Source organism: Diorhabda carinulata, chromosome 5 (assembly GCF_026250575.1).
Source record: "Diorhabda carinulata isolate Delta chromosome 5, icDioCari1.1, whole genome shotgun sequence".
NCBI classification, from domain to species: domain Eukaryota; kingdom Metazoa; phylum Arthropoda; class Insecta; order Coleoptera; family Chrysomelidae; genus Diorhabda; species Diorhabda carinulata.
In genome coordinates, this window is record NC_079464.1 from 12,066,145 (window position 1) to 12,089,757 (window position 23,613).

The 23,613-nt window shown below is 32.1% G+C and overlaps 2 protein-coding genes across 2 annotated transcripts in view; both read left to right on the plus strand.

Annotated features, from left to right (window-relative positions):
• The window catches only part of LOC130893919 (N-acetylgalactosamine kinase), a 108,060-nt gene that overhangs the window by 71,955 nt on the left and 12,492 nt on the right, over positions 1-23,613 (plus strand). The gene's annotated exons all lie outside the window — the stretch shown is intronic.
• LOC130893920 (transmembrane protein 120 homolog) lies at positions 8,031-9,344 on the plus strand. The gene has a single exon (XM_057800376.1). The coding sequence runs from the start codon at positions 8,124-8,126 to the stop codon at positions 9,213-9,215; it is 1,092 nt and encodes a 363-aa protein (XP_057656359.1). The 5' UTR covers positions 8,031-8,123; the 3' UTR covers positions 9,216-9,344.

Here is a 23,613-nt window from a genome sequence, read left to right on the forward strand (position 1 = left end):
TGTGCAATAGCTTTAGAGACATACATTGCACCGTAAATAAGTTTTTACCCTAACATAGAAAGAAAGAACTGTAATTGATACTTCTAAACCATACAATATGATGCATCTTTAGAGTCAAAATGTTCGTACATCGCCTATTTAATTTCATCGCCTTCAGCTTCACGACCAAAATAATGTCGGTTGGGGCTAGATCAAGACTATATGATGGGTGTTCAGTCTGTGTGAAGCCACATTCGTAAACTGTGTAGACCATAGATAATTCAATTGGATAAATTTGAGCAGACATATCGGTACCAGTATTTGAATTACGTTCTACATATGATGCGCTCTATATCAATGTCGATTCCTTGACAAATACTGGTTTCTCATCTGCTAGCTACTTCCTTGTCTCTGCCTCTGCTTCGCTGCAGGAATAATCAGTTTTTGTTTCAATTCGAATACTGTCTGAATGTCTTAATAGACAATATAAGTCGTTAACCACACAGAAGCAACCGCCGAATGATTAGTTATTGATTTAAAGCAACATTCAAATGTAGTCTGATCAGAAATTAATATTCAGATCATCCCAGATCATCCAGTATCTCTTAATCAACTATAAATGATAATGAAAGTTTTGCGACTGAATTGATCGCCGGATAGATATAGCAACAAGATATATTGATAAAAACTATGTATTGCATCACGAAATTGTATAATTTCCACTCAAACGGTTTTTCATATTTCGTAACAATCATAACTTAATAGTAGTAACAGTTAACTGAAATGACTGCTTCCTAGGGTTGCAAGATATCCGGTTTTTTCGAGGATCATCCGGTTGAAAAAATGTTGGTAAACCGGACAAGCAAATGTCCGGTATTTGCTTGAATTCATAAACTATCCTGTAATTTGGGTAAAAATATGCTATTGCCTACAAAGAACAACATACGTTTTTACCAATGCGCACGGAAAGGAGTTTCGCCGTTGACCTTACTGACGTCGTACCGGTACTCAACTCAATTATGAAGTATGCGAACGCCACCTATTAATCGGCAAACAAAGAACCGCAAGTATCATTTGCAAACAATACAAGAGTTTTACAAGTAAGGTTACTAAGTTATGCTAATAAATGGCAATGAGGGGTGAGTCAAAATAGGTATCCCAAATCGCGATTACGCATCGCAAGTTATAGTGTGGGGTGTGGGGTTTGTGGTCTGTATTATAGTATATGTCTATTCGTATACGCTTGTCAGGTGGCCGTCTGATACATTCGCGGTAATCTGGAACTATATAAGTTCATTATTTTATGTGATGTGTTGACTGTAAGAACTTTATCAATAAAATGGAAAACGCCTCTACTAGCAAAGCAAGTGCGGCTAAAAAAATACGAAGAGTGTGTCATTATAATATAGACTGGGAAAGGCAATTTTCGTGGATATATAAGTGTGATGATTACACAAAAGGTTTCTGCAACTTGTCTAAACAAGTAATTACAGTTGCTTATGATGGCTTAATAAATTTAGTAAATCTAAAGCATAACTTTTTGAATTGTTATATCTCAGAAACGTTGGCTCGTAGGAGAAAAGTATTGATCCGTTTTTGTAGATAATTTTATGGTCTACAATTTTTGTTGAAGGTAGTTTTATGATAAAACTCACTGTTCTGCTGATAATCGCAAAAAAACATTTTTTTGACCTTTGACTTTGAATAATTTTTTTTCCATACACAGAAATAATGGGGAACATTCAAATTTTATTTTCAATTGTATTAAACAATTTTACTGATTTTCAGCTTGACGGGAATTTATGTAGCTTCACTCTTATTTTTGGTCTAATTTTACCGGACTATTATTCTACACTGTCAATTATTAATCCAACGAAATGTTAGAATTTGAAGGTCAAATTTAATACTTTCAAGAATATGCAATTTTATTTAAGGGGCGGTCAATTCAAGCTTAACTCCAAGTTTGTGGGGTTAGGTTAGGTTAGGTTTAGGTTAGGCCTTGTCCCCCGGCCGCCATCTTGGTAAAAGGGCTAAAAACACGTTTTTCGCGATATTGTGGAAACTATCAATCTTACAAAAAATGTATGGAAATATAGTTTGTAGCAAATCGCTTTGAAAAATATGAACAAAAAAATTGTCCGAGTTCGCCAATGCTCATGACAACTGGGTCAAAACAACATGTTTACCTTATTTTTTTTATTACTGAATATTTCCTTATCAAAAACAAATATTGTTTCTTGGAATAATTACTGCGAGGAGTGTATATTTTCAGCAGCATGTTAACCAGGTAGAAAAGTTCCGAGTTACCGTTTGGAGACAAATAAACATCTGCCTTCTACAATTATTATTATTATACATAGCCACGAAGGTTCAGCTGTTTCTTCGTCCTCATTTTATTCCTTCAGTTGTGCTACATAGTTTACCACGTGTAGACGTAGAGTTAGCTGGTGGTACAGCGCTATTCCTGCACCTTTCGTTGGCTAATTCCTTTTAGCTGCTTTATACTATGAGACCAACGACGATTCTCTAGACACTATGAGACTACTCTCCAAGACAGTATCAAATAATTCATTCAGTTTATCATCGCTTTTTCTTAGACAGGATGCAGCCGAGTCTCTGAGTATATCACCAAGTCCAATCATGACTTGGATATAAAATACTATAATCCTGAAGATTGGAACAGGAAAATGAATGGAAACATTTGGATGCCAATCCAAACTTCGTACCCCCCAAAAACCTGTATCAACGTTATGGATATAACAAAATTAATGGAAGAAAATGAATTTGAAGAAGAACTGCCAACGATAAATCTAACTTTAATTCCTGTCATTCCTCAAATCTTCACATTCGACGTTGAATTAGATTCTGAGATACAGCCTGGACCATCGAAGAATAGTAGCTAGCTAATAACACAGTTTCTATCTCATAGAGGGCAGGAAAAAAATCAGTAATAAATAAGTGAAATTTTTTCATATTCAAATTATTGACAATAAACTTAAACAATTATTATGCGTCTCAGGAGAGAAAAATGTACTGTCCAAATATAACTTCTGGTATTAAAGCGAGCGTTAGCTAATAAATCAGATATTTGCGTATAAATGAGGATTCAAAAAATCATGAATGAGAGTACGACTTACCGATGATACGGGTTTCCAGTTTCAAGGGGCCCCTTTTTGGGTAACGTATCCACAAGGTTCATCTTTGACTTCATTCATAGATCAATTAACACTAAGATTGTAACCACCACTTCGTTGTTTTAGCACCTGGTGCATAAAATATACAGGCGACAAAGATTTAGCTAAAAGTACAAGGTTTTTTAATAAAACAATAGCGAAGTACCACCGTTAAAAAGAGTTCTGTTCTCCTTTTTCACTCAACGTGACCGTTCTTTCATCTTCCTTCTCCTCGCTGTACGGCGTGCGCACAATCCATCGCTGGAAAGCGTCGCGTACCTTACAATTGAAATGTCGAACCATTGGCAAAGTAAAGAGCAAAGTAAAATTAAACTTGAAATAAATAAAAAAAAATATGAGCATTGACGAACCCGGTAAACTTTGGAGCACTGTAACAGCGTTATAAATAAATGAAATTTAAAAAAATTGTATAGAAAAATCTTCATGAAGAGATTCTCTATAAAATTTTTGTGACTTTTTTTTGGTAAAATTGAAATAAAAAAAGTTATTACGCAAAAAAAAGAAATTTTTGATAAAATTTTTTCACTTTTTTGCTCATAACTTTTTAAATTTTGAACTTATGACAAAAAGTCACATAGATATAATTTTAGGCAAAGTTATTTGATACAAAATATATTTCTTAAATTTTTTGTAAGATTGATAGTTTCCGAGAAATAGTGGAAAACGTGTTTTCACTCCTTTTTCCAAGACGGCGGCTGAGGTACAAGGGCAACAGCCCCACAAATTTGGGGTTAAGCTTATAATGCTACTCCTTCGACATGTTGTTCAAATAAAATTGCGGGGGAAAAAATTTTCCGCCCATGTAACATTTCATATATTTACAACAAATAATTTTGTAAGTTTTCCAATTTTCCAATAACTCAATTCCTTGTATTAAACTCCCGTGCTATTATTGAAAACGATATTTCTTGTGTGCTTGCTCGCGCTCCATTGACTAAACATTATTATCGAAAATGATTTTAAATCCAAATTGTTCACATACCGTGTATGGATAGTAGTCACATTGGCTACGTCAACAATTTCGCAGTTCATTTGAACAATTTCGCATTCACGTAGTGGTCAAAGAGAAACCAAATATGCGTTCATAATAAATCGGATCATATTCGTCTGTAGCAGAGATTTTTGTAAACTCTGAAAATTTTGAATACGTGATAAAATATGTGTATTACACCGGCCGACAAAAAATATAAATTATCTTGCCACTCCTGATTAGAACATTTAAAATGTGTTAACCAAATATTTCGTTGAGTTTTATGCTTCATTAACTTATCATCTTCATAAATAATTGCGACATTTGGCAACAAAACAAATATGAAATAAACAGCAACGAGACCATTTCAATATTTATTTTTAAAAAAATTTTTCTATTGAAGGAAATAAATTTTCTCACAATCATTGACACATTTTCGAATACGCTCAAGCATATCCTTTAAATGATTTTTCTAGTAACGAAATCGTCAATATTCTAATAACCTTTTCCTCTCATTATGACATTCTCGAACAAATATTCGCACACAATGGAACTAATTTAACAAAATCGGTAAGTCTAGAACTTAAAAATTTTCATAAAATTAAAACTCATTTTTATGTCCAGAACATCTCCAATCTCAAGGCTCATTTGAAAGACAATATTTACAATTCTAGAACACTTGTATTGTTAAATACCCATACATGCAATGATTAAAAAATATTTAAAATTTTATTTTTTTGCCGTTTGTGAGAAAATTGACCATGGCGATGAATATATTTTTTCTCACCATCTGAAAATAGAGATACCAACGAACAAAAAATTCATCGACTTTTTGAAAAAAGTTGATATTTTGACAGAAGAGGTTTCGTTTGAAAATTAGGATGATTTTTCTATATTAAGTGAAAATAAGGTGAAAAAATAAATATTTCAAATCAAATAAACTGCAGTGTATTTGGAACATAAAAAGATGCGTTTTCACTAAATTTCATGAAGAAAAATTGTTTTCGTTAAAAGATAAAAATTAAAAACCAAAAATGTGGTTATTTAAATTTTTCACATTCATTTTGAGGTTATGTGAAACAAAAGCCTTACATCTTTTTATCACCTACAACTTTTCTGTCTAACTATTTTCCATAAAACTTGTAGTTTTACTATATACACCAATAAAAACTCACCTACTTTCCCTTCCCGATCTCAAATCGCCTGCAAATTTTGTTTAAATTATATTCATTTTTCAATGGGTTTCATCCTATTTTTTTTTTTTTCACTATCATTTTCAAACTCTAGTCAAATCAAATCATCAGCACTCATTTCATTTGGTGTTATTTGGAAGTTTTTGACATATATTCCATCAAATCTTTATGTACAAACCTTCATCAACCACAGCATAGATTATTTTTAGGCGACGACCTTTCCCAGTTGAAGTTTTGAACGTCCTTGATGAAATTTCTACAAAAAACTACCTTCGTAGTTTTAACAAATTGTATTGGGATTTCTCAACACGCCTATCAATTTGAAAAAGTATTATGCAGTCATGACTTATAACCATTCAATACACTCAACGACAAAAAGAAAACCTATAAACGTAATTAACGATCATTCAAACTCTGATGATGAACCACAAAACTACAAAGAAAGAACTAAAATACTATACTCTAATATTAATAATAACTATTATTAAATAAAAAAAGAATTGACAAAGTTACTAAAAACCATGATGATCCAGAGATTTTTGAACAAAATCAGAAGGCATATGTTTCGATTTCGATCACCTCAAAACCAAAAATTCACATGGACAATTTAAAACGGCACCTACAAAATACTTTCGATTTTCCTAATTCACCTTTATTCTTTTCAATCCTCTTTAGACTACTTGGAATCCTCGGATCCTCGCAAAATAAAATCACCCTAAAATTTCTAGATAACATTTTATTACGACCTTAACCCGCTTATCAACGAGTTAAATGCACTAACAAGAAATTTAAAAAAAAGTAAATTATCAATTAAAATAAACTCAGAGAATAATCATTTAGAAAAATTATAAAAATTGATAGCTACATATTACGAATACTTATAATTTCAACCAAAATTTCGATTACTATCATTTATGTATAATAACAATTGGTAAGTAAGAATGTTTAAAAACAGTAATTCATCAAAGACATTTAAAAAAACCAGTTGTCACAACGTATTTATGAGCAAATCCCATCCGATAAATAAATACATCTGCAAGAATATTGAATATTAATTTAATAAATATCAAAACCACCTCCACTCGATACGAAACATGAATCATCATCAATCATCCATTTGTCCAGCGATTAGTCAATTGGATTGCCATTTTTCCTTTCATAGAAATAATTACATTAAATTGCCAAAACCAAGAAGTAATCCAACCTAATCAATATGCCACCAGATAGTTATTTAATATCAAGCTAAATTAAAATCCGAAATCAACGACGACGGCCAAAATTTCCAAGAAATCTACTCCCAGTGTATGGACAATAATTATCTATTGTCCTCTTATTCTAATTAGAGGAACCATAGTTAAAAAGAAACTTCATCCCCAGTGGATGCTACCGACAGAAGACAACCCTATCGACCCGACTAGTGTTCAACTTCCTCACTCCTGATGGGAACATTTAAGATCTGTTAACCATAAATTAAGTTATACAATGTCTCAATTAACGTATCGTCTTGGATTAACTAATTTCTGTCTTATATTAATGTGCCTGTGAAGAATCGTAAATCTACCTATTCTACTGCTACTCACTATTGTATTCGTTAAGATTTATTGTAAACTCTCCGTCCCCTAAACGGGAGCCTACGTCTTAGTTGAGCGATTCCATATGTCCCTTAGACACTTGAGTTTCCATTAACTTATCAAATTACTAACCCTTATTTTCGTATTGATGTGACTCTAACGACCATAAATATGGTTAATTATATCATTGTATATATATCTTTGTATCTTTATATATATATACATATTTGTATACAATAGGATTATGATTTAAAACGCGAAATAACAAATAGGAAGCTATGATTTTTTTTTCGCTGTAAATTGGACAATGGATGATGTTGGCCACTTATTTTAACTAAAAACTGATATTTTTTTTTGAAAATACGTGAAACGTGCACCAGCTATATAGAAGAGGATTGAGTTAATTGCATGCTGTTAGGACATTAAGAAGGTTTTAAGAGAAAGGAAACTTTGAATTCCCAGAAGGAGGTAGTTTGGAATTCCCTTGGCAGGTATCGGTCGATCAGGGGTCAAAATATTATTGTTTTATTGAGGAAGTTGTTCTGATAAATGTGTACCAGTATTATGTATTTTTAAATGCGTGGGCTCGTGGCGTTTAATCATTTTAAGACACGAAATAACAAATATGAGAAAGCTATGATTTTTTTTTCACTGTAAATTGGACAATGGGCAAACCCGCCTTATAGCCCAGACCTTGCCCCTTCTGACTACCATTTGTTCCGGTCGATGCAGAACGCCCTCACTGGAATACGGTTTGCTTGGCTTGGCTGCTAAGCCGGCGCAGTTCTTTTGGGATGGGATCCACAAATTGCCGGATAGGTGGGAAAAGGTCATAAATTCAGAAATTGTTTTTCTTAAATAAACGTTCAAATTTTGCAAAAAAACCGCAGTCAATTAAGTTATAGACTATAACTTAGTGGTGTATAAAGACTAAAAACCGAAATATATGAAAAGTATAGAAATACTTCACTACATTTTTATATTTTTAGCGCTTTTCTAGAAGTTGTCTGACTTTATTTTGTTTTTTATAACATTAAACCGTACTATTTGTCGCTTTATCAAAAATAATAAAAAAAACTTGTTAATTGTTAATTTGGGTTCAAAGTTTCAAGTCTATATATACCTGATAGATTCTTGATTAGGTTTTATCTAATCTATCTACTACACTTCGTCAGTATAAGTCGGTAATCGAATTAGTTCATAGTACAAACTGAATATGTCGAAGGTAATAGAAAGTGTTTGTGAAGAATGGGAAGAGCTACAAGAAGATTACAAGCAATTAGAAATAAACAATGCAGCGTACTTGAAAAAAGTGGAGGAATTGACCACACTGCAAGATATTTGCCGAAAACACATCGCACATCAAAAATATAGACTGAATATTATGCAAAAAAATTTAAAGGGAATATCAGAAGATAAAAACACGAAACAAATGAAAGAAAATATTATGAAAAGAGAAGTAGAGTTACAATATATGGAACAAAGTTTACCTAAGAAAAGTGACAGATATATGTTGAAATTAATTTTGGGTGATATTGACGTATCATTTTTCACCAAAGAAAATAAATTTCGTTATAAGGAAGACTACGAGACATTCAAACTTATTTCACATTTTGTAGCATTCACGTTTTCACTCATTTTATACTTCTATGAATTCAGACCATTGGAGAAGTTTTTCATGGGATTCCTGGTTTGGTATTATTGTACAATATCAATAAGAGAAAGTATCTTAAAAGTTAATGGATCTAGAATAAAAGGATGGTGGAGAATTCATCATTTATTATCTATTGTCAGTAGCGGTTTGCTCTTAGTTTGGCCCTACAACGAACCATGGAAACTATTCAGAAAACATTTTATCAATTATACTATATACAGTGCGTTTATACAGTATCTACAGTTTAAATATCAAAAAGGAACTTTATACAGATTAAAGGCTTTAGGAGAAATGCAGAATATGGATATAACAGCGGAAGGATTCCACTCGTGGATGTGGAGAGGATTAACTTTTTTATTACCATTCCTCTTCATCGGATATATCTTTCAATTGAGTAATGCTATAATTTTGTTCAATTTAAGTTACCTACCAGAAGCATCTTGGGAAGTTACCTGTCTCAGTTTGATATTCTTAACCTTCTTCTTGGGGAACAGCTACACTACACTTGGAGTAATTCCTATGAAGACTAAGAAGAATATGTTGATAAGATACAAAATTTTAAGGTCAAAAGTCTACGATGCCATTAGTGAAACTGTTATGGGTAGTCATAGAGATGATGAAGCTATTGTAAAAGAGTCGTCCAAAGATTCATAATAATATTTGATTATCATTTTTCACAAGTGATATGTTTTGAAAAATGTTAATATAATGGTATAAAAGTGTATTTATATAGACAATCTAATTTATTTATAAATTTTTCAAATATAAGTCAGTATTCAAACATTTTTTGTTTACTCTCGATAAGTGCTTTGTTTATTTATATTTACACAAACAATATAAAAGAAAAAATATGAGAATAGATAAAACCGTTGTGTTGAGTTGAATATCAACGAATATAAACGAAGTATATACCGAAAACAACTAACAAAAATTAAAAGCTTAAGTAAAAAACTTCCGTTTCCATTATTTGCGCTAACGCTGCGTTCGTAATCATAATAAATCAAGCAGAGGGAAGTGACACTATTTTAAGGTTGTTGATTATCTGTATATGGTAATGCTTAACACGTTGAGCACCGGTGCGGACCATAGGACCGCAACTAAAGTTTCCCCATAGACCAGAGCGGTCCTATGGACCGCACGACATATTTTATTTCTAACCTCCACGGCCCAAGGGAATGTATTTCACATGTTGTTTGGATCGTCTTGGATCCTTCGAACATTACCCTACAGTTGATTTTTTTTCATTACCTTCAATTTCATTTTAAAACAAAAAACCTTAATTGGCTGAAAAAAATGGCTGAACTGATTAGAAATTCCGCCGTTTGCGTAATTCGTTTTCTGATCACGAAAAACTTTAAACTAAGTGGAACTGATTTAAAAATTTAAGGAGAAACGGAGATGAACGATTCTATTGTGAGAGGATAGCTTCGAGATTTCAAAATATTGACTTCATAACTTTTAAAAGGCTTCTGCAGCGAGGTTTTTTACTATTCTTTTTATAGCTCCGACATCGCTATTTCGACATCTGGAATTTTTCTTTGGCGATCAAATGTAGAACAACTTTATGGTTCAATGTACATGCAACAACATTTTACGAACAGTGTTTACAAATCTTGCAACACGCTATGAAAAAAACGTGGAGTATCACGAGAATGATTAAGTTGGAATTTCTGGAACCGTTGGCGACATTCATACTGAATATACTGTTTACACCACCACTACACCAACACTAACAATTATACTGTCTGACGCGCGTTTCGATAACCAAGTCAAGCACTCTGCCAGTCACAATCATTGCATAAATATTAATAATGTAAAATTGTTAAAAAATGTATCCAATAATAAATTCCTTACAGCCCACTCTTTAGTTTAATAGTCAAAGAATAAACATGAATATTCCCGCCAAGGAGTTTTCCCGCTGGAATTAATTTTTCACGGAAAAAATTTAGCATAAAACAGGTAAGTCAAGTTATTAGATTTTAGTTTACCTTCAGTCTCTGAAGACGATAACTTGGTTATCGAAACGCTCGTCAGACAGTATAATTGTTAGTGTTGGTGTAGTGGTGGTGTAAACAGTATATTCAGTATCACGAGAATGATGTTGAAAACTGTGTAGAGCAACAAATTTCTTTGCTATATTAGTACTAATTTTTTTTATTTCAAAGCGGATCTTATATACTTCGTATTTAGAGATAATTTGAGTAGATATAGTGAAAATCGTCTTGAGCGAGAACCTTGAAAATAGTTGCGTAGTTGCATTAACTAGATTGAAAATTACATTATAATTTTATTTAAAAATATAATGTAGTACGTTGATTAATTTATTACTAAGCTAATATTACATTATTTCTAAAATAAATATTAGTTAAAAAATGAAAATTCAATTTTCAGGTCATAATAAAAATTGGTAATGAAAATTTAAGTAAAAACTGAATGTTTTAAACGAGTTTTTCAAATTACTCGAGTTGAACAGCATCGTTCTTTTCATAACGTATTGACGTACAACGCTTCATCTAATTCCGCGCTTTTTAATATTTAATAGAATCTTCAATTACAATAAAATGTGGAATAAAATGGTGTTAGAAGTAGCAAACAACGATTCTTCAAAATAAGTCAGAAGTAATTACTTGAAATGTCTTAGCGAATCAGACATTCCATTTGAAGTAACAGAGTGTGTAAATGCTGCAGAGGGTAGCTTAATAGCTGGAAAATCAAGAGGTAGAGACGCCCTGGATTGGCTTAAGAAACGGTCATCAGAATACTGTGCAAAAAAATCGGATTTTGACAAAGGAGAATGTAGAAAGATTTATAAAAGAAGCTGGTGCGAAATATTTGCAAAAGTACTTGATTTGCGAAATGTTTATAAATCATTATTAAATAAATCTGTTCCTTTGATCGCAATGGTAATAAAGATTGCGGGAGCCTGCTGGAAGGCTGAACTGACGTGACGTAAATACGAAAAGTAGACGTATTTGATGAAGGCATCTTTTTAAAAATTACAATTCCAGTAAGCAAAACACACGTTATCCGTGAATTTATAGTTACTGATAAAAATATTTCTGGTGTCAACCTAATTGACCTCCTCAAAAAGTATAAAAAAAATTAAACCTCCTGCTATACAGGACGAGATTTTTTGTTCTATATTATAATGGAAAATGTAGCATACAACCCGTGGGCATAAATACCATTGAAAAATTACCCGCAAAGATTGCTCGGTACATGGGTTTACCTAATGTTGAAGGATACACAGAACATTGTTTCAGAAGTTCGTCAGCGTCTCTCCTGACAGACTCAGGAGCGGACATTCTGAAAATAAAGCAGCACGTAGGATGGAGATCCAACAGTGTAGTCGAAGGCTATGTTGAGAGATAATTAGAAAGTAAGAGAAAAATTGTACATGTAGATATCACAGCTTCATTAAATCAACATTAGAAAAAAAGTTCAGGAGAATATTCACCCAGAAAACGGACTTTAAATAACTGTGTCTTTAATAATGTTGTTTTCAATGATTATAAAACTTCAAATACTATTGAATTAAAATAATGGGTTAATTGTCAGTTTAAATAACGGAATTATTTTCAGTTCTTACAGTATTTGATAAATTAATCTTTGAATCATAAACTGTTACGTAAAGTCTTAACATAACCTTCATAAGTTATATATGGAGTTATGAAAAATGTGAGGTTTCTTAATGTCAACGAGTGACTTGAAGTGTGACAATTGATAGCGGGATTAGATAATAGTTATTTAAGCAACAAGTGAGTAGAGTAATACTTTTTTTCACGAGTAGGACGGTTTAACCGCATGAGCCTACGAGTGAAAAAAAGTTACTTTACTCACGAACTTCAAACGAAACTTTTTCTACGTCCTTAGACTTGAACAAATTCGACAGAACTTTATAATAGTAATATTAAAAATACAACTGTGAATATTATTAATTTGAAGTGAAGAAGAAGTTACATTACTCTTGATACTTGAACTGGAAACATTTAACGAGTTCAGAGAAATAATATCCTCTATAATTGTATTAGTAATTATTGGATTGTTGGTAGGATCTTGAACAGATTGTTTGAAGTCGAACTAGTTGTGCCCGTTAAAATTTTCACTGCGAAATCCATTTTATTTTTTATTGAGTCATCTAAGTAACCCTCCACAACTGTGTTGGATTTCCACCCACCATGCATTTTATCACCATCGTAATCCACTAATATAGACGCCAAAGAGCGTCGAAATGTATGCCAAGTATAGTTTTTTTAATTAGGTAAATTCAAATATGTTGTGAAGAGCGAGGGAATTCTTGAAAAGATATTAATACCTACAATTTGGGTTATGCATTTTCCATTTTTATACCGCCAAAAGAAATGATCTGTTTTGACATTTGTGGGTCGTTAGTTTTTATATTTTTTATAAATCTTTACCAAGTTTAATCTATTGTCAGATATTTCACCAATAACAGAAAATCCATGATAAACATGAGTTATATTTCATTCCTCCCTCCGCAGAGCTCCTGCGATTCCGAATATTAAAGCAAGTTGAAAGATGTTACAAATAATATATAAGTTTATATTAAACGTTTTTTCTATCATACTTTCTATCATAGTTTCGAGTATTTATTGATGTCTACGTCGTTATTTACCATTAGGATGTCCTTCAATTTTGAATAAGTCGACCAAAGTGTTAAAGACTTCCACATTTTGGATTTAGTTTCAAAGTAAGCTAGTAACACTCTTTCTGTGAAGCTGTTTACGCCTTTCTTAGTACGCCACTCCATAAAACTTTACGCACTAGCGTGTAAATCTAAATTTTTTCATATAAGATTTCATTATTATCAATTTTCATAGGACTAACTAAATGATCTAGACTTTTTGTATATGATACAATTTCAACAAAACAAGTTTGTTGTTATGGGGAAAATATATTAATAATAATAATTAATAAAATCGAATAATTGTCATTAAATTCTGAAAATTTATATGATAAAAGCTAAAATTCAAGTAAAACAACAACAGTGTACACGATGGGCTTGTAACTTAAGTCATTATCGTCGTCGGCTTTATCTGAAAATTCGCTTTCGCTTTCACTACTATCCTCTCCTAAGAAAACACTATTTTACCTCGTTTTCATAATCCAGCCGAGAGTTTATATTTTGTCATTCATTTAGGTACAATCATCCTGAAAATACATAATTTTTGTATAAATACTGGAAAACGACTAATTTTTGTTTTCTTGTTCCGTCAGTCTTCAAAAACCGTTAAGTCTAGATGAAAACGTTCTATAAAACTAGTCCAAATGCTTGAAAATGTACGTATGAAGGATCGTTTTGAAGGGAAAAGTATATTCTTTGAAATGGATCCTCAAAAGTCTCAATTAAATTTGCCCAGACCGAAACAAGACCGATTGAAAGAGAAATCAGCTCATTTTTGCATTTTTTACACTACTTTGCCTATAACTTTGGTTCTAATAAATATGTTTTCAAAACTCAAAAACAGAAATATTTGACCAGATGTTCTGTTTGCACAGAAACATTGAGGAACACACCTTTTGAAAATCAACGAACGTGGTGATTGAGGGGTGTTGCCAAAGTTGAATCAGATTTAGTTAGATTAGTCGAATATAAACGGAGAAAATCATAGTTTTGACCGATAGTTGTGTGAATCTATCAATTACCAAAAACGAGATAATTTTGGTACAATAAAATTATTACAACATTTTATATAATTTCCGAATTTTTTTTCTGGTTAGCTAAGTAACTCATTTTCTACCAATTTTACGAAATTATGTATTACTTTCATAATGAAAAGCTTCGTTTCTTTGATATCAATTTTTTATCGAACGTTCTTAATTAAAAAGTTGATTTTAGATTACGTCCTCAAGCATTCTTACTAATTCCTCGAGGTTTCTTTGATAAATTTAAAATTCTAAGACCCTTCAAGGGCAAACTCTTTAATAACAATATCTTTTCTAATTGATTCAAAGACACGTTTTGACACAAATTTGATTTTACTGGCATAAAAATATTTATTATTTCTGACTTGTTTTAATTAACTTAATTATTGTTTCAAGTAAATTTTCTATGTCTACATATAAAATGTAATCATTATTGATATTGGAATTGATAATAGAACAACATCTCGCTGTGAAATATGAAACTATTATGAGGTTCATTACATTTATTACGTATATCAATCTTTTGTACTTCGTGATTAAGTTGAAATCATTGGAAAAGTTATTGATATTCATACTGAACACACACATATACACAAAAACACACACACACACACACACACACACACACACTCACACACACACACACACACACACACACACACACACACACACATACACACAAACACACACATACCACACTACATAAACAGTTACAATTATCCTGTCTGACGCTCGTTTCGATAACCAAGTTATCGTCTTCAGAGAATGAAGGTAAACTCCCAGCTATTAATTTGACCTACGTATTTTATACTGAATTCTCACACCAATAAATATTATTCAAAATAGAAATATCACACGTCACATTTTGAATTTTAATTCCATGAATTTCAAGTTTTTACAAAATTAATACAATTTGAAGTCACCGCAAATCTTAATTAATTATTTTCCACACTATGAATACATAAGTATTCGAAAGAAATATATTAAAGTTAGTATACTTGGGTGTTTAATTGCCACGTTCCCAATAAGAAAACGCTTCTATTTATAAATATAAATGCTCCTAAAAGTTCTTAATTTTAGGTCTCTTCTGTTTTAAAATCACTTTTTTTTCGATAGTTTTTAAAAGATTGATAAAAAATTGACGTTTCGACTTAACTTCAGTCTTTATCAAAATATATTGAACATAATATCCATTTATTTCGAATTTTAAGATTCGAAATGTTGGCTTACCTTTCTTCAGAGAAAACAACTTCTTCCTGGCTAATACCACGAAGAATATTGAATTGAATCTCCTCCGCAGGTCGTGATGTTATCGATAATCCCCCGAAATTGGGATCCTTAGTGGCTCGCAAGAGAGAGTCGTAACCACTGACTAGTTTTGACGTTGTTGCGTCTCTTCAGAATGGCGTAACTACCTGTCGTTCAGAGTGTCTAATCCGAATCAAGTAACAGCGCCAGCTGGCTGTGTCTTCAGTTCGGACTAAAGACTCCGAACGAGAGGTCATTACGCCATTCTGAAGAGGCACAACAACGTGTTTTTACGACCCTCTCTTTGAGGTTGCGAGCCATTAGGGATTTCGGCGAATTGTTGTTGACATCACGTTATTCGGAGGAAACGTAATTCAATATTCTTTGTGGTTTTAGTCAAGAAAGTAGTTGTTTTCTCCTTTGAAGAACGGCAAACCAACATTTCGAATACGTCTAAATAGGATAAGGTATAAAAGAAGTAGATATTGTCTAAGGCATATATCTCTACACCATAAATGTCTCGTTTCGAATGATCCTTAAATTTAAATTCTTTTCACCACTCCGAATGGGAAGTTCTCTAAATAAAATTTGTGAGATGATTGGTTTTAGTGACATGATTTCACTGTAAATTTCAAAACAGTAAAGTTGAATGGAGTCTCTTTTTCTATTGGCCAACTTTGCTGTCTTGATATCCACTCACAGCACAATCAAATTCAATTGAAAATTTGTTTAGTTAATTTCATTATTAGATAATTAGCACTATCAATTCTAGCCATTTTTCGTTGAAATTCAGCCACATTGCAATTTTCTATGGATATATCTAATCTTCGTTTCTTTACAAGATTTGGAAATTGGTAGTAATGTAACTTCCCAAAAGTTTGGGAACCAGTCCATTTCAGCAACGTAGAACGAACGCTCAATTCTAGATGCATTTGTTTTACAGAATTATTTGAAAAATCAAAGAAACCAATCGCTCTCACACATCAGCTCAAACAAGGTTGTTTTTGACTGTCAAAATTGATAGTTCATCCGCCGTTGGAGATTGATTTCAAGTGGATACTAGAAAGATCTAGAATAATGATAAAAATATGCGTTATTCAGAAAAAAGTTCGGACAAAAATTGTCGGGCATTTTGTATGCTACAACTTTGCTATATACCATAGTTTTCCAGAAAATGCAAGAAATGAGTTTTGAAATCTTCTACACCCTCTAGCGGATTAACTATGGGACGTACGGCAAAATTTTAATAGCAAAGTTGGAGGAAATTTAATTATGTACAACTCGTTTGGGTTAAGTTTTTCGCTGGTACGGATTATTTTTTCGCAAAATAGGCGCAAAGGTGCGATTTTTGGTATATATATGCTAATATCTCCGCCCCTCCCATTTTCGAGACTGCGCTGAAACGAATTCAGTTTCAGACGGTCAAAATACATCAAAATTGACTGGTCTCGTTGCCGAGGGAAAAATTTCTCTGGAAAATGTCTAATTTGAGTGGACTATTTATCATACGACTTTAGTGTGTATTTATCGGTTAGTCCTGTAAAATCTTAATAGATGACGGTTTGGCATTAGATTGGAAAATGTCTTGATTCATGGGAAACCATTATCATTCTGTTAAATTCCAGAAGTTTAGATATTAAACTAAAAGATGGTGTTACTGTAGGTCAAAAAAATATTTTAATGTTTGAGAAATTAATTATCAGCATAAACAGTTCTTCTAGAGTTGAATATTCTTTATTTAATTAAAATGTACAAGATTAAAAGTAGACAATGATGTGTCATAATCCGTTTGAATTTCTTTTATATTACTTATGTAATTTATTCTTTATATGTATATGAGTATTTGCTAGTGTTACTCAGGAATTTTTGTTTTTGAATCTATATTACTGTATATAAGAAAGCACCTCAAAGTTTAGCTCTAATGACAGTTCGAGCGAGTGTTGAGGCTCTATTAAACTAGGCCACTTGATTTAGAGCTTCGAAAAGTTTTCATGATAGCAGGGAAAGAGCTTTCCCGTTCGTGTCAAAAGCCGTTGTTAATTCGATTACTGAAGTTAAAGTAGATGTTCCCGGACTGTCTCGGTGTATCTTTGAAATTAATTAAGGAGTTTATTCACGATGTACAGGAATCTCATTTGAAAAGTTAGAGATGTATAGAAAGATAACGATCTTTACATTTATATTGGAATCAAATTTGCGAAAAAAAAAGAAATAAGTCGCTAGTTTTACAATTTTATATTCAATTAATTGAAATATAGGAGGATGTCCCCCAGTGGCGAACACTAGAAGTTTCTAGGAAAAATTCAAAAACCTTTCTGGAAAACGTTTCTATCTAATTCAACAAATACTAGAATCAGAATAAACAAACAAACTCGCATGTTAAATGTCAAATGTTACTGTGAATAATCATAAATCTACCTATTTAACTTCTACTTACCATTGCATTCGTTAAGATTTCTCGTAGATTGACCGTCCTCAATGTCTTACTTAAGTGGTTCCATATGACCCTTAGACACCTGAAGTTCCATCAACTTGTAATTTGATAAGTTATATTACTTACCCTTATTTTTGTATTGATGTGACGTGCGACCATGAATATAATTAATTATAGCTTTTGTATACAATAGAATTAGTATTTAAGAGAGAATCAACTTGCTTGTCATATATAATCTTAACATCCAACGAGAACAGTAGTCAGATTATTGAAACCACTTTTTTTTATTTATATTTTATGTTAATAAATAGTTTTTCAAAGCTGTGAATTAAGTAAATTTAATTCAGTTTTTAAACATCTGACAACGATCATACGTCTGAACATTTTGGAAAGTAAGGATCAAAATATTTTGACTTAAATAAAAGTCGAAACGTCTTTCTCTCAAAAATTATTTAGAAAAACTAATTTTAAAACATAAGAGACCTAAAATCAAAAACCTATAAATCTATCAAGCGTCAATTTGAATACTGATTTTTGAAATCGATGAATCTAATGTTAGAAACAACGAAATTCAATGTGCCGCAATTCTTAACTAATTAATGTAAGTGATTTTTATTATTATACTTATATATATATATATATATATATATATATATATATATATATATATATATATATATTTATATAATAGCTCGAAAATATATTAGTGTTAGTTAATACTCTTTGGTGTTTCATTTTGCCACAATCCCACAACGAAAACGCTCTACTATACAAGATAATCTATAATCATGATTATGATCGGAAAACCAATTTCTAAGCTGTTTTACGCCTTTAACTGCCCTCAAAATCTTGTGATAACAATTTACTTGCATAATTCTCATCAGTTTAATTGGACCACTCACTTTCATCTCCATGCTCCATCAAAATTATTCCAGAACATTTTTGTTCGTCTCGAACTAATACTGAATCAAATTTGGGATACCTTCCTAGATTAAATTGATATTTTTCAATTTCCTCCTTATTCTCTTGATTAAAAAATATTTAACCAGTCACTTGGTTCTAGAAATAGTCAAATAAGTCACACGTGATCAAATTGTAAATTTATGATAGTTAATAGATAGTAGATATTTCTTTTCATATTATTCTGCAAATCTTTCGTAATTTCTAAAAAAATATTTGTCGTGTTCACAGCTTGGTTCCAAATTGAGATTCGTTTTTCCCTAATTATACAGCGATGTAATGAAGAGAGACCTAGTAGCAACCGCTTCTGTTGCTCATCATCCTTCAAAGTAAATCAGCTCGTTAAAATTCTTTGCGCGTATAAAATGCATTTCTGAAAAGAAGCAAAATCGCTAATTGCGTCTTCGGTTTCCCCCTTTACCATTATTATCATAACTAAACACCACTTAATAGTGTAATAATGATAAATTCTCAATATATTTCTAAATAAACTTTTTTTACTTTTATAGTATTTCAGTCACAAATTTATAGACGTATAATTAAATGACTAGAACATCTTGAAACCGAAGGTTAATCTACTCGAATAAATCATCATTTTGCTGTAACTGTGCTTACATCCCAATAGATCACAAGTGTTATTTTTTCAATTAAAAAAATTCCAACAACACATTTATACAAATTCGTCAAAAATGCAAGTGATAGCTAGTCTAGTATTAAATTAGCTCTCTGATGGCGACGAGCGCCAAGCAGGAGATTTGCCTACTACTTGTTGGAGACTTTAGTTGCTTTAGGTTAGAGGTTTTTTAAATATCCAAACAAACCGTCAGTCCACTTGGACTCATCATCTGCACTGTTTAGCAATGAAAACATCGAATCGTGAACATAAATGCATTTCTGTTAGCCGAAGCTGTCGGAAGGCATATGTACACAATTTCTTTGAAATATTCCTGCTAGACAGTCTGCGATAAACAGTGGCGTGAATTATTTAATTCATACATTTCTTTAAATAAATATAAAAATAGCGTTCTTTAGACCATAGGCGAATGAAGACAACGCACAGTGTAGTAGGAATAAAGACAGGTGTGAATTTAATGATAAAGATTTAGATATACAAAAACAGCAAGTTGTTTTAAATATATTCGAATGATTAAAAAAGGAAAATATTCTGCAATCTGATCATTCACAAAACCAAAAAACATGTAAAGAAAAACTGAAATCAGTTGACAAACCTACTCAACTTCAAAACGAATGGAATACAAAAAAGTGCGCAGCTCACATCTGGCACCCTGTTTAAGCCAAACTCCCTTACAGGCAGGTAAATTTTACTCGTCTTTTTACGTTTTATAATTTAATATTCAGTTGTAGCAAGTTAACGATGATTTTTTCCCAAGTTCCAAGTAGGATCACAATTAAGTGTATCTGTCTAAATAATTCCGTCCAATTTATAATGATTCGATTGACTTTTAACGAATACAAAAATTGTCGTCAAGGGTTTTTATAATCTGATATTGATATTGGAAGAACTATACCAACTCGTTGGAGTATGTTTACGAAAATCAATTGTGGTCATGTATGATTGAGCCTTCTCTTCTTTCCTGACAGACTCTTTTTGTGCTTAACATGGATTAAATTTATTATTTATTGGATGCACCTATAGAACATTTAGTTCGTGATAGGAGAGATCCCTTTGACATTTACTCCAATGGAGAATTCCGAGAACGATTTGGTTTTTCTAAAGAGTCTGCATATCCTCGATATGATAGGTTCATACCTTGAACATGATACGGATAGGAACAGTGAAAAGGAGACTGAGAGAAGCTGAACCTTTTGGATGGCTGGCAGTTAAGAAAACTCGTTTAAGACGTCAAAATAAAATTAAGAAATTACAGTGGGCTAAAAAACATAAAAATTGAACTTATGAAGGGTGGAAGAGAGTTTTATGGAATGCTCAGTGATGATTTGAGAATGTTTTGGAGAAAGGGCGTTTAGAGACGTAGTAAAAATTAAAAGGTTTTTGAAAAAAAAGGCTAAAGAAAAAATTGAAAGACAATGTAGTAGGTTTTGACCAGCGCCCGATGGGCAGAAAACTTATCTTCCAGCATGACAACAATTCCAAGCATTCCTTGAAGCTGTGCAAAGAGTATTTGAAGGAATTGGGAAAGAAGAATGTCAAAAAACAGTGTCCTACTTCTCCTTGAAATCTTTGGAATATCCTGAAAAATCAATGGAACCAAATGGACGACGATTATTTGTCAAAATTGTTACAGAGAATGTCAAAATTGTGCACCGAAATAATAAAAGCAAAAGGGGGTTACATCGATGATTAAAACATTTAAATATGTAATAGTTTCAGACTGTAATTTCATTTTTACTATATATTTATCTATATATGTTCTTGAAAATATTTTTTTGACCGATAGTGTATGCCCTAACTCTTTTCACCTGTTAAACTTTAATACCGTGGATATAGCAATCAATATATTCACTTCAAATAGGGATAAAAATATAATTCCATCTACTTATGTGCTGTAAAGATCGTTATATTGCAGAACCTTGAATAGCTTATTTATATTCGATAATTTTGAAACATTTAACCAGTCAATTCATTAATATTTTTTACTGTTTAAATATTCATTTCTAAATCTTTATGTGGAAAATGATAATAATGAAAGGAGCTTCAAGATGTTATGCAGAATTTAATTTTATATCGTTAGCTTTCCTTTTCATGGATATTTTTCAACGTCCCTATTTTCATAAAAATTTTGTGTTGTTGAATTTCCTCTTATATGTTGATTTTGGGTTGTTACTCGTACAAAAAGAGGTAGATCAATCAATTTGATGGATGATGAAAAAGAGTAAATTGAAAATTTGCATTTTCAAGAAATTAAAATGTTTCCTTTTTGATAAAACACGTTAAAATGAAAGCTTGGATTAATAAAGTGTTATTGGGACTGTATATCAAAAAAATCTATCATTTTTGGCTAATTTTTGTAATAAATATGTGACCACTCGAACACCGGCGATGATTAACGCCCTGGTCATCCAAAATTGAACAGGGTGTCCGCTTTGTTTGCTTATAATTTTTGATTAAATGAAAGAGAATGGATCGTATATTGATAAATGTTTTATTTAATGTCGGAAATTATGTATGAAATCAAATATCAGATAAATGTCCGAGTCTGTTAGCCTCACAAATGCGATCCCTTTTGAGCACATTTTTCATTACATTCTCACACATTTCGCCCCTTTTTTCATTAATGTCATCGCGCATATTTTGTTCGAGTTCCTTGAGCGTTTCTGGTTTGTTTGCATGAACCTTGCTTTTCAGATATCCCCACAAAAAGAAGTCCGAAGCAGTCAAATCAGGCGACGGTGAGGACCAGTCAACATTACCATTTCTCGAAATAACTTGTTGTGGAAAAAGGTCTCGCAGTAATCCTGGCTCTACTATGTAGCACCCTCTTGTTGATACCACATGTTAATCAAGCTCAAAGCATGCAGTCGTGGCGTTAAAAAGTTTTCAATCATATCATGATTCAATCATTGACAGTTTCAAAGAAAAGGTCCAATGATTCCTCCTGATCAAATTGCACACCAGACTGTCACTTTTAATGGATGCAAAAGTGAGTGATTAATAATTTGAGGGATTTCCATTACCAATAATCGACTCTGTTTATTCACATATTCATTCTAATGGAAATGTTGGCATGGGCGAGCTGTAACATCCTATTGGTTTATGTACGGAGCGCGTAAATGGTCTTCTGGAAGTAGCTCTTGTGTCAACTGAATCTTAAATGGAAACAAATGCAAAAACATTTGCAAAATTTTAGCCAAATTTGTTCTTTGAAAACCAAGCTCCTGAGCACGGCGTCGAATTGATGTTGATGGGTTGTTTTGAACACTTTCTTGAACAGCAGTAGTGTTTTCAGCCGATCTTGCAGTACGTTGCGGTCCATGCTTGGGCCTAGTCGCTAAATCCAATCCCACTTTTTTCGAAATCATTCACAACACGATAAATAGTGAGTCTTGTTGTTTATTTTTACAAAATGGCGGCAAAACAAAGTAGTATACCTTCCCAGCGGACACCCAGACAAGGAGTCGAATGTGAAGAATATTTTCAAAAAAATCTGATTTGCATTAATGAGTAGGAAATTTGTATCCTAACTCCGAAAATATAGTTATACATCTATGAATAGATGAGAAATGGAAATCCAATGACTAATTTACATCTTAAATTACAGTTATTATGCTTCATTCGATTCTCTTTTAAATTTTAGACAATTTGAAACAAAAACAAAAAAAATTATGCTGCTTTCGAGTATAATTCTACTCTATTGCATTGTCACCGACGACACCTCGATCGATATGTACTATTGTTCAAAACAAGCAAAACGATGAGCTACATCTATCTAGGGAGTGAACTGCTTTAAAAAAAAATTTAATTGTGACGAAAAGGTTTGGAAATTGTTTTTGACATAAAAGCAGTAGATATTCAAACTCAAATTCAAGTTGTTGTTGGTAGAATGTTGTGTAAATTGTATATATTTCGAATGGTGAACGTACTCAGAAAATGTTGTCATATTTGAGTTGCTCACAGATACTTGTAACATACATCTTGATAAAAAAAATTAAATTAAATCACGAACATTTTCTTGCGATAATTTTATATGACTTCCGACGTGGATTAAACCAACAATCAACTCGCTTTGACTTCGGGTGATGAAACGCCATCTCGAACCATCG